General features: G+C 40.1%; 1 protein-coding gene across 1 annotated transcript in view; it reads right to left on the minus strand.

Annotated features, from left to right (window-relative positions):
- The window catches only part of STIM2 (stromal interaction molecule 2), a 139591-nt gene that overhangs the window by 64672 nt on the left and 61639 nt on the right, over positions 1–13280 (minus strand). The window contains exon 2 of the mRNA XM_024204286.3: positions 9905–10035. Coding sequence (XP_024060054.1) covers positions 9905–10035 — 131 coding nt within the window. The remainder of the gene's footprint in view (positions 1–9904; positions 10036–13280) is intronic.

The following is a 13280-nucleotide window of genomic DNA, read 5'->3' on the forward strand; positions in this document are numbered from 1 at the left end:
TTCCATTACATGCGTCTGATGAAGTGGGTATTCACCCACAAAGGCTTATGCTCCAATACATCTGTTAGTCTGTAAGGTGCCACAGGACTCTTTGTTGCTTTATACATACACACACTTGTTTTATTTACATCATATTTTTGTGTGTTTTCTTTTTAAAGTTTACTTACGCAGCAACACATTCAAAAGACCATGGTAGTGGTAATCAGTGGTTCAGATAACACTGGTCTACAATTTTTGAGAAGTCATCTGCTTCAGAGATAAAATGTGCTATTTATTATGTATTTTGATGTGCTGAATTCAAATATGACAATTAAAACAACTGATTGGCTACTGTTTCTAAGATATTTAAGTTTTTACATTTTATGTCTATGTATATTGTGTCGATAGAGTTTTAATCATAAATTGTAAACCTAGGTCTTTTCATGTGTTTATGATTACTTTACATGATAATATTTCACCTGTCCTGTTTATGTAACACTTTAAAAATCAGCAAAAGGGTTATATAAATACAATTTATTATGAAACAAAAGGCAAAAAACTATTATGTACATAAGTTTAGTCCTATTGAGTGTCTACTCGGCGCTTCTTGGCTTGTCTCTTGTATTCATTAAATGGAGCATCTCTTGTCACTGTCCAGCAATAGTCTGCAAGCATTGATGGGCTCCATTTGCCCTGATAGCGTTTCTCCATTGTTGCAATGTCCTGGTGAAATCGCTCGCCGTGCTCGTCGCTCACTGCTCCGCAGTTCGGTGAAAAAAAATCTAGATGAGAGTGCAAAAAATGTATCTTTAGTGACATGTTGCAACCAAGGCTTTTGTATGCCTTGAGGAGGTTTTCCACCAACAACCTGTAGTTGTCTGCCTTGTTGTTTCCGAGAAAATTTATTGCCACTAACTGGAAGGCTTTCCATGCCGTCTTTTCCTTGCCACGCAGTGCATGGTCAAATGCATCATCTCGAAGAAGTTCACGAATCTGAGGACCAAAGACACCTTCCTTTATCTTAGCTTCACTTAACCTTGGAATTTTTCCACGGAGGTACTTGAAAGCTGCTTGTGTTTTGTCAATGGCTTTGACAAAGTTCTTCGTCAGACCCAGCTTGATGTGTAAGGGTGGTAACAAAATCTTCCTCGATTCAACAAGTGGTGGATGCTGAACACTTTTCCTCCCAGGCTCCAATGACTTTTCCTCCCAGGCTCCAATGACTGTCGGAGTGACCAATCTTTCTTGATGTAGTGGGAATCTCTTGCACGACTAGCCCATTCGCAGAGAAAACAGCAGTACTTTGTGTATCCAGTCTGCAGACCAAGCAAGAGAGCAATAACCTTCAAATCGCCACAAAGCTGCCACTGATGTTGGTCATAGTTTATGCACCTCAAAAGTTGTTTCATGTTGTCATAGGTTTCCTTCATATGAACTGCATGACCAACTGGAATTGATGGCAAAACATTGCCATTATGCAGTAAAACAGCTTTAAGACTCGTCTTCGATGAATCAATGAACAGTTTCCACTCATCTGGATCGTGAACGATGTTGAGGGCTGCCATCACACCATCGATGTTGTTGCAGGCTACAAGATCACCTTCCATGAAGAAGGATGGGACAAGATTTTTTTGATGGTCACGGAACATGGAAACCCTAACATCACCTGCCAGGAGATTCTACTGCCTTACCCTTGGGTAGTTCCAAATGCCTGACAAGGTCATTCAGTTCACCTTGTGTTATGAGGTGTGGTTCAGAGGAGGAGGAGGGGAGAAAATGTGGGTCCTGTGACATTGATGGTTCAGGACCAGAAGTTTCATCCTCTTCCTCTTCCTCGTCTGACTCAAGTGAGAATGATTCTGGTGCATCAGGAACCGGCAGTCCTCCGTGGGGTACTGGGCGTATAGCTGATGGAATGTTTGGATAATGCACAGTCCACCTTTTCTTCTTTGACACACCTTTCCCAACTGGAGGCACCATGCAGAAGTAACAATTGCTGGTATGATCTGTTGGCTCTCTCCAAATCATTGGCACTGCAAAAGGCATAGATTTCCTTTTCCTGTTCAACCACTGGCGAAGATTTGTTGCACAAATGTTGCAGCATGTGTGTGGGGCCCACCTCTTGTCCTGATCTCCAATTTTGCAGCCAAAATAAAGGTGATAGGCTTTCTTAACCATAGTGGTTATACTGCGCTTTTGTGATGCAAAAGTCACTTCACCACAAACATAGCAGAAGTTATCTGCACTGTTCACACAAGTACGAGGCATCTCTGCTCACTTTGGCTAAACAGAAGTGTGTCCCTTTGCAAAATCAAACACTGACAAATAAGAGATCACGACACTGTATGATTTCTAGAGCTGATATAGGGCAATTTGTTCAGCAGAGTGATGTAAGCTTCGTTATGATTGCATCATCCGTGACTTCTAGGAATAACATGATGCAATCATATCATGTATGACGCAACACCAGCTTCAGATTGCATCATTCATTGTTTTGCCTAAAAAGCAAGTACTGTCCAAACCCAGTCATAGATTTATTCATAGATCCAGTCAAAGATGTATTTTAGTCATTTCTGGTTTAAATTGAGATCCCTTCCCTTTATAACTCACTTATCCTCCGCCATTCCCAAGTCAAGGGTCGTATATACTGACCCAATAGCATATCTTGAAAACTAGAGCCAATCAACAATTTTAAGCATCATTTTCGTTCTCAGTGACCCAGAATTAGTAAAGTTTGACTACATTTATTTCAGAAGCATTTTGGCTGTAGAGCAGTGTAATCAGTTGTTATTATCTGAACCACCATTAATATTAGGCTCCAAGTACAAACTGTGGCAGGAAGGGGATGCTCACCTTCTCCACCAGGGCTATACACATTATAAGCTTGCTCTGCTTTTAAAGCATCTTTCTGGAAGTTTAGGTGTGAAACAGGACAGAGACCAATTAAAACAGCATTTCCTGGGTCTATACCAGAAGTGGTATTCTTCAGTAACCACACAATACTTATCACTACCACAGGCAGTTTATACTTTACCAACATCCACCATACTGTGCAGTTTGGAGACTGTTCCCCCAGAGTGAACCCATATGCCAGCAACTCTGTCTGTAAGACATTACACCTGCCCATGTAAGTGTCCCCCATGTGCAAACAGTGGTAAAATCTGGGGCTCTCTCGACCTTGCATTGCCTTGCAACAGTATGAAAGGAGGGGAAGCAAACTTCTTCCACACCACATGGGTTGCAATGGTTTCACATTTAACTTCTTGGTACTGGACCTTGTTAATTTTCTTACCCTGAACCAACTGTTGTCACTTCTCTTGTAGCAAATTTTTAACTTTTCTATAGTGATAAACGAGGGCAAGTTTTCTTGCACACAAGGCTGTTTTTTATTTTATGAGTGCCCACATTAGCGCTTGACATTGTCCTGGGATGGATTCTGCAATCCATGCCTTTCAGTCATTGTCTTTACCTTCGCCTTGTCTCATCAATCAGGGTTGGCAGTTCTTGTTCTTCGTCTCCAAGTGTTCTTGTAAAGTGCATCTGCCAAGTTCACATCAATCTCCTTCATGTCCACCTTCAGCATCTCAAACCTCCTTTTTCTAGGTCTTCCTCCCAGAGTCTTTGTCCTGTGGCTACTAGCTCTTCTATACTCTCTGACCAACATAGCCCACATCTGGTCATCTCACATGACCGAGCCATCTCGGTAGCTATTCCCTCAGCTCTTCTGTGATGGGAGCTACCTCCATCACAGCTCATGCCATTTCATTGTGTAGATTATCAGCTCTCGTCTCACTCAGGTTCTCTTTTCAGCAGTGTGAAGTAGTAGCTCTTCTCCCTCTCTCACTGGCCAGCACTCCGACCCATATGTCATGGCTGGCCTAATCATGCTCTTATACACTTCATTCTTTCATTTACTTGACATATTCATATCAGAGAATTCCTATCAATCCATGCCCTTCAATATCTTTTCTAATTCCATTATAGAACACCCGCCAATCTGGCTTCCACCCACTATACCTCTCATTGAGCAGCTCTCATCAAGTTCTCCAGTGATTTCATCCTGACCAAATATTTTAGCCAGTCCTCCATCCTCATCCTGCTTGACCTATTGTCTACATTTGACATGTCGACCGTACTCTCAAAATCCCCTCATCTCTGGTCTTTTATGATTCCGTCCTCTCCTGTCTCTCCTCCTACCTTTCAGTTGTCTCATTTCATTGGTCTTCCTCACCCTCTTTCTGTGAGGATTTCCCCTTCAGGGATCTATCCTCTGCCCCCTCTTTTTCTCCTTTCATATCCTACCATGGGCAATCTCAGTTTCAAACATGGGCTTGAATACCATCTGTATGCTGATTACTCAAAACTGCCCATCTACTCTGGACTAGTCTCCCTCCATCTCAACTACAATCTCAGCCTGTTGTACTGATATCTCCTCATGGTTGTCCAGACATCAACTGAACTTATCAAGAGCCCAATTTTGGCCCTGTTCTTTCCTCCTAAGGCCACCTACTTTCCCCCATTTGACTGTCACGGTGGACAACACAACTATCCTCCCTGTTATTCAAGCCAGTAATGTTGGTGTCATCTCTGACCTGGCCCTCTCCTTTGGCTCCCCCTTCCCCTGATAGTGTTAAAATCTTGCCACTTTCTTCTACACATCTCCAAAATAAAACCACCTTTCTCTGTTCGAACTGCCAAAACTCTTGTCCAAGTCCTGATCAACTTGTGCCTTGCCTACTGCAAAGCACTTCCTCTGAGGTCAATGTCTACAACCCTGAGTCACACCCTTCAAGTAACATTCAAAATGCTGCTAACAATCTTGTTGGTTTATCACGGACTTCTAAGACCTTCCATTGGCTCCCCTTCCAACACCAATTTCTCTTATTTTCTAAGCTCATCACAATTTAGCCCCACCTTACCTACCAAAAGTATTATCTTAAGCAAGGTCAGCTCCCATCTATGCTCTGTCCAGTGCTGGTCATCCAATTTTCCATTTCTCTGACAAACACTTTTGTGCTTTCTTCCAGACTGTCCCTTAAAACGGAGAAAAGCTCCCAGTCAAAATCCATAAGCCACCACCTTGTCATCCTTCAAGTCAGTAATCAAAACTCATCTCTTCCGTCTGTAAAACATAACCTGATAGGCAAGTGGAGAGTTGGGATTGCTACTACTGACTAGCTAAGTATCTGCACATTCTATTATATTACCACATCTCTCTCACCTCCCCCGCCACTGTTTGCCTCAACTACCTGTTAAATCTTGTCATAGATCATAAGCTCATTGGGACAGTGCCTGTCATTTATTGTTTTGTCCGTATAGCACTTAGCGAAAAGAGCCCAAATCTAGTTGCAGTTGTCAGTTTAATGTTTAACTTGCGGCAGTGCCTATCAACAACTATTACTACTCAGATAAAAGTCTTGGTTAAAGGGGGACACTCACGTTGTTTAGCACCCAAGTTTCACATGCTACAAAAGCTATACATAAGTTTTAAAAACCATCCTAATTCAAAGAGGTTTATTTTAAATTATTATTGAAGTACATTTGAAAGAATCAAACCAAATCACTGAATTAAGTGATTTACCTGAAGTTCCTACATAGAACAGTACTCAGTGTGACTAGAGGCACACACTTTTGTATGGTAGTGCCAAGAGTTTTTCTTAAAATTAAATGTTTTGGAATTAAAAAAAAAAAATCAAGAACCAGCTATCAACGTTCTTGATTGACTGATGGAATACAAGATTCCATTATGAGTTTACTTAGATACTGATGGAACATTTCTATACAGAGCTTCTTGAGAAGCCAAGAAAAGGAAAATTAAACAATATGCAAAATAGCAAATCCATGTGTCTCTTACTGATTGTGCCTCTCCATCATAAACAAAGGTATACAATACGAGGTAACAGACATGCTCTTTGAGGTGCAAAATCTGTTGCACTCTATGACTGGACCCACCTTATCAACTCCATCCACTAAGCATCAATCTCTCTTTTAAGTTTCTTTTCACAGCCCGTATCTTTAAAGAGACAGAGTGCAAACAACACTAATTGGCTAACAGATTTAACAGGAAAAACAAGAAATAATAAAGCTACATCTGATATGTCTCTAGAGCACAGACAGGAAGTACACATTAGCCAGCCCAAGTGACTGCATACTCATATTGTCCTCTCCCATATCCTTCCTTTCTCCTACCCACCCCCTGTATCGTTATCTTCCCCGCTCTCATTTTAACATGCCCCAAAAAACTTACTTTCTGTGTTTGTTAAGCACCATGCACTTCTATGTTATTACAGAAGTCTTTATTTACCAGATGTGGGAAGAACCACATATCCCTGCTACCATTTTATAACCAGCAAAATTCAGCGTGATTCTTCAGTAGCATAATGACATGCACTGAAAGAGGATTCAAACACAGAAACAGTTACTCAGACAAGAGTTCAAAATATTGAGCTAATACTAGAGAGGTGTTAGAAATTTCAGAGTCTTTTAAGGCTAGAAAGGACTATATGATCACTTAGTCTGACTTCCTACATAACAGCCCTCCGTGCGTAGATAATGGTGATTCCCCCCCCCCCCCAAAGGGTTTATGCTAAATTTCTTCCTATTACAAATGTTAGGGTTAAATTGTGAATCCCTGAAAAATAAGGTTTATACTAGAAATGTTGAAAAGTTTTAAGCTATGTATGGTGTAACAGTTAATTTCTCAATATACTAAGGGAAAAGCAGCAACTTGAATACAGGAATGTTCCCTACAGTGATATCGCACAAGTGAGACTTGGTGTACATACAGAAAAGCAAATAACTACAGCAGAAAGTGTGAAAGCAGGAGATAAAGAGTAATACATGGTCTTCGGACAGGTAATCTGAAGCCCTGGAATCCTTACTGAAAGTGTTCTTTTTAAATACAGGCCTGTTTCTGCAAGTTAGAAAGAAAATATAGTATTAATAACAACCCTTCTACTTTAAACGCTTTTACCTTCCCTCCCTTAAAAATAACCCAATTCAAACCCTATTTATTTTTTAAGTGACAATGTTTTCTTGGTGAAAAACTAACTTTGTTAATTTCTCTGATTATCATGGAACATGAAATAGCAGAAAATTACTATTCAGTATTAAATTTTCCACTTCCTGATAAAAAGCTACTGTATGTCATAACAAAATAAGACACACTTATTGCCCTTTGAGGAGGCTTTTTTGTAAGTAGAAACCATGCAGCATGAACCAGAATATAATCTATCATTCTGCTGTTTAGTCAAATCCCTTGTGGACAGCCTGGCAGCTTTCAACCAAATATAGCTCTGACGTAGCTATGTTCTACAAACATCAATACATATGTTTCCTCACAACAGGAAGTGTTAAAGAGAAAAGGCTTACTACTAGGGCCCTACCAAATTCACAGCCATGAAAAATGCATCACAGACCATGAAATCTGGTCTTTTGTGTGCTTTTACCCTGTACCCTGGGTGGCTGGAGAATGGCGGTTGTTAGCCAAGCACCCGCCTCTGAAGGCAGTGCCCGCTAGTAGCAGCGCAGAAGTTAAGGGTGGCAATACCACACCATGCCATCCTTACTTCTGCATTGCTGCTAGCAGTGGCGCTGCCTTCAGACCTGGGCTACCGGCCAGCAGCCACCACTTTCCAGCTGCCCAGCTCTGAAGGCAGCGGTGCCGCCGCCAGCAGTGCAGAAGTAAGGATAGCAGTACCGCAACCCCCCTACAATAACCTTGCGACCCCTCTCTCCCACAACTCCTCCCTAAAATTACTACACTGTGAAATTTCAGATTTAAATAGCTGAAATCATGAAATTGACGATTTTTAAAAATCCTATGACTGTGAAATTGACGAAAATGGACCGTGAATTTGGTAGGATTTCAAACATGGAATCTACTGCAATTTCAGTGGGGTCAAATGAATAATTAAAGTTCAAAAACTATAAACATTTCTATAAATTAAGCTGGGAGCAGTTGACCAGATTTTACAGCTTCTCACTGCCACAAACAAATCCACTGATCTATACGTTATTTTTATTTACCTTGTTACAATTTTGATTAAACTTCCTTGTACATATTATTTTACAAACAGCTTTTTCCTGATTTTCTGGTCAACATGTTAAAATCTCGCAGAAGAAACTGGTTGTGCTAGTAAATATTTGCACAGGTGTATTTTACCCAGTCTCATGTTCACACACAAAAATGGTTAAAAATAAGACTCTCTGTTCTGCCCTTACTATAGTTACAAGTAACATCTTAGATTACTGAAATAAAAAAGGAAAAAAATGCATGTTCAGCTTGCTCTGTGTAGGTGTATAGCACTTGGTGTATAGCAAGTTTCACTTCTATGTAGAGTGTTTCACTTCACATTCCCATACCCCATCTATCAGGACCATCATGCACTGTTTCTTTATCATGCATAGTTCTGGGGAGACTTCATGTGAATTTTCTTCCCCCATCACTCCAACAACATATATAATAGCGCAACTGCTGTGGTTTGGTTTGACACTTCTATGGAAAATTCTTTCAATTTGTGAATCTTCGAACATTGAAAATTCTCCATTGGTTCCAAGGACGGTTCACTTGATTATCTATGATGCAGAAGATTCTGCCGTTTTCCAACAAATATTTCTGTATTTTCTTTATTTTTCTGCAGCTTTACATCTCACAAGCACAATGGAAGTCAGGAATGAATCCCAACAGTATTGGATTGTATTTTAGAAGTCTCGGTATGCCACTAATGTTCTGGTTTACAGACCAACACATTATAATATAATTAAATGCATATTATAATATAAAAAAGGAAACTTTGGCTACATATAATGGTACAAAATAGACTATTCCTTCCATTGTACTCCATGCCTTTGTGAAATGAAAGTCCTGGATTCAGGTACCAGGATATTCCTTACACACTCATATGAATCAAGAAACATTTCAAAAATTAAATTATTAATTTTAAATTGTATCATTTTAAACTTAAATAATTATCATGGGCAATTATGTCCTCAAGAGTTAAGGAAAGGAATACAGGGTTGCTAGTTAAGATGGGCATAAAGTGGAATGACTTTATTTGTAATGCAGATGTTAACGGTAGCTCTGGTCTACAGATTGCTGGGGCCATTGTGGCTTGTAACATCCCGGATAAAATTCCACCAACCGAGAAGTGGAGGCGGCCCAGAGGCAGAAACCCTATTATAGGGGTTCGTCAAGTCTGTTCCGATGTTGGACTCTCGAGCCATCAAGCCCTTGCAGCCACAGAGGAACAGAGGGTGATATGGAAAAGGAACTGCTTGGGTCCACTATGACCAGGCCTTGGTAGCCTGCCATGAAGCAAGAGTGGCTTCTTTCCTACCCATACACAAACACGGAAGCAAAGACACATTGGGAATTTGGTGTTAAGAAGAGGAAATGTGACATCTTCTCAGACTCCTCTATGCAAGGGGTAAGACATCGTTCCACAAGAGGAAGCAACTGGAATTGACCTTAGATGAGCAGGAGAGTAGAATTCTTTACTTCCTGAGATTCACTCCATGAGGAAGTAAGTGGGGTAGACAGGAAAGGAAAATACTTGAGTATCCTTTATAAGTTTCTATGCATCAACAACAATTTAGAAACATAAAAATTTACACTTTTGGGGCCCAGCCAACTCCCATTGACTTCACCACAAGCAAGATTGAGACCATTTGCCTAACATGATTTTTTCCCCATCCTCATGCCTAACATTATATGGACAACGTTACTGTTCCTTTTACTTCCTTTATAATGTGCCAATATAAAGGATAGGTTTCAGGATGACAATCCTCGATAGACAACTCTAGAAAAAAGGCTTCATTTTCAAACCACGTCACTGAGAAGTTTTATTTCAAAGGCACTATTTCCAGTGTATTTTAAATTGAGACAAAAATACATCAAATGGAAAGAATTGAGGCCTCCACCTACCTCATCGCTTTCATCTACTTCAATACCACCATCTTTGTCATCATCCATTTGCTTGTGGATCGTGCGGAGAGCTTCCAGACTGAATCGGTCCTCCTCAGTAAAGCATGGTGGACTCAATGAACTACAGGTATCTGAAGGACAAGAAACAAGCATTAGTTTAGTGTCTTGAAATGTCAATTCCCAACCAAGAAAGTGACTCTTCCCCTCTTTGGGGAAGTAGAGCATGAGTTACTGCTTCAATATTAAATAAACTAAATGCACACCTTTATCATTTTAATACAGAAATTCTGTGTGGCTTGACTGTAGACACCTATAGTCATAGGTGCTGAGTTTTGGGAACTTCTTGAATGACATTTCTTGCAGGAAAAACGTGAAATGAGTGAACTCCTGTAGGGAGGAGAGGGAAAAAGAGGAGGGAAAAAAAGGGTAGTTTGTTTCCCCTTCTCCAATACTCCTTTCTTCCTCAAGTACGCTTACCACCTTTTCCTTCTCTCCCCCACCCTTAGGTAGATCACTGCAACAGCCAGTGCCTCCTCTTTCTTACCCATTTTTCTGCCCGCCAGCAGGGCAGCAAGGAGAAAGGAGGAGGAGAAGAAGGAGGAAGAGGAGTAACTAAGTTTAATTCTGCAGTTATGGCTTCACATCAGGTCCTGGTGCCCACAAAAGGTTAAGTGAACAGGAAAGCCTGCTAAATATCCATAGCCCTACTGGATGTAGGCTATTCCAAAAGGGCTGCAATAAAAGAAAACAAGACAGGGGCATGTCAGGGAGAAAACTCAAGCCACACCTTGTGTACAACACTTGGTAGCCCTGTACAGTCATTTCAGAAATAGTAACTTGTTGTGGAGGAAAAACTCCAGTTTAAAAATCATATATTTTGGTTTTCCCTGTCACTGCTTCGTGTTGAAGGTACAGGGTACTCTGCTCTCCTTGTGTCAGGTGTAGGGAAAGGGGCAGAGATTCAAATGCCTGAATGAAGCCATACCAACAGACCCTGTTCTAAAAAAACCCTCGTCTCATAGCAATTGGCCATTTATTAGCTAGGTGTATTGTACTAGATCCTTTGTGGATATCTGTATCACCTGTTAGTTAATATTCCATACATTTAAATGCACCCATCACTGCATTATCTAGGCACCAAAACATACAGGAGGAAGTGCACATGCTTGTGGAAAACTCCACTTGAAAAAAACAAGTAAAACACTCTCCCTCACCATCAAAAATACAATGAAGTGCTATGCTGAGTTGCTATACAGAGCAGTTGGGGACTCAATTCCTTCAGCAATATAAATGACAGACGTCAATCCAAAGGAGCAGCATGTGAACATTTGCCACAGATGGTTTCTTAAAGAACTACAAAAGTTAGCACACAGCTACCAAGAAGCCAGTACATGCTCATTTGCTTGAGTATCAAAGATAATACACAAATACACCCAAAAGTGACAACAGTCCATGAGTGGAAGAATTAATGAGGTTTGGAACATCCAAACTGACCTCTTCCTCATAAATTACAAAAGCCTCTATTTCCAAGCTCTATGGTAACATTGCTAGAAAGACAGGAGCATCAAAGTCAATGACAAAAGCTGCTGAAAAGGATTGGTGCACCACAGAGCTATTGAGCAAAGGAGAAGGGACTGTACTTGGGATTGAACAATTTACCTTATCAGGACTATGGTTAGGTAAGCACCAATACCTCCCTCCTTTGTAGGTCAGATGTCCAAACTGTCCTGCATCCCACTAATAATGGTACACATCTGTTCTGGAATTCCAGATGGGACAAGACAAGGAGTGAGACTATATACAACTGCTATCAAATTCCTAACAGTGATGGTAAATGAAGAGGATCCATTGAAGTCACAGTGAAATTCAACACTAGATGCATTAACTAGATCATGACTGTAGACAGGAGTGCTCAGCATAAATTTTAAACAATGAGATCACTTTTTAGCTCTCAATAACAGGCCAACGTGATTCACCACATAGTGCTCAGTTTTGCAGTGCAGAGAATGAAAACCTGGTCAGAATAACCTGCTCCTTTTTTCCAAAAAACAAACAAAAATCCCCAGATTTTATTTAGCAGCCTTTGCCTCATTGAAGAATAGGTTTAGTTTATACAAAAATTGACAGCCTTGAAGCCTTTGTCCTAACAATGACATTTATGAAATATATAGATGTTATGCAGAGTGCTTAACGTAATAACTTGCCTTCCAAAATCTATGACCCACCTGGAAAGTTTTTGCTACAAATAGTAAGGGAAGATGTTTCCATTCATGCTCCTGTCCCCTGCCCCTCGCCTTCAAAAGACAGGCAATTTATACTACAGCATCAGCCAGTCAGCAAGGCAACAGAGTAACTTAGTTAATTTTTTCACATCTTAGCTCATAGAGCCGAGCTTTTTTGCACACTCCTACAAATGCACCTTGACTTCTCTTACCTATCTCAGACAAAAAGAGAAATCTAATAGATCAGAATAACGATTTTTGCACTATAACATTACATCTACTTGGTGAGTCTTTTCTTCTAATAGAAAGTAAAAAGAGAACCACATGCATAAGAAAATAAGAACAGGTAAAAAGAGAATAAGTAGCACAGAAGTGTGTTTGAGTGACGGATCTATATTTAATTACACCTGCTAATCTACTCATGTAGAAACAAACCATGCCTAGACTAATTTGGTCACACAGTTATCAGTTTCCACCCATAAAACATTTTTAACATTTTGTTGAGTAGATCCAAAAAAAACCCCAAAAACTTCTTTTCATTCTAGAAAGCTTTACTCTGATCACAAAGTTGTGTGTATTCGGGTTGATTAACTTCTTAATATCTCTGAGAATGTAATGCGTGCAAATATGCCTCTCTTCACGTATTTGCCTAAAAAGTGTACTTTAAAAGACATGACAGCTTTTATTAAGAGAGAAAAACAAATAGACAACCCAGGCTTCACATGTCCTGAGCTCTGATCGAGGGAACACTTGATACCTCCCTCAGATTAAAGAGCAGATCAAGTTCCTGTTTGCTTTTCGGAGTGAGGAACATGAAGTTGAACCATGTCTTGGTTGAAAAGAAAAGACACGCAATATTCTGAACAAAATCAGTTTGATCTCAAGGCTTATCTTTATATAGTAAAATTAGAAGTACAATTCCCTAGCTGACAACACACTTCAGCTCGCTTTAGATACACATCACTCACCTAAATACTATTCTGGACACAGATAAAAGAACATTTTTAAAAGAATTTTCAGATTTGGTTCAGACCTTGTAAAGCCATTCATTTGGAAAAACTGAGTAATCAGGTACAGCTTTGAAAATTTCTTAGTATGCACATGGATAAGCTCTACTTTGGTGCTTGTTTGCAAGGCAGAAATTTAACTTGAAA

The sequence above is a fragment of the Terrapene carolina genome, unplaced genomic scaffold, assembly GCF_002925995.2.
Source record: "Terrapene carolina triunguis isolate 2854851 unplaced genomic scaffold, T_m_triunguis-2.0 Scaffold66, whole genome shotgun sequence".
Classification (NCBI taxonomy): domain Eukaryota; kingdom Metazoa; phylum Chordata; order Testudines; family Emydidae; genus Terrapene; species Terrapene triunguis.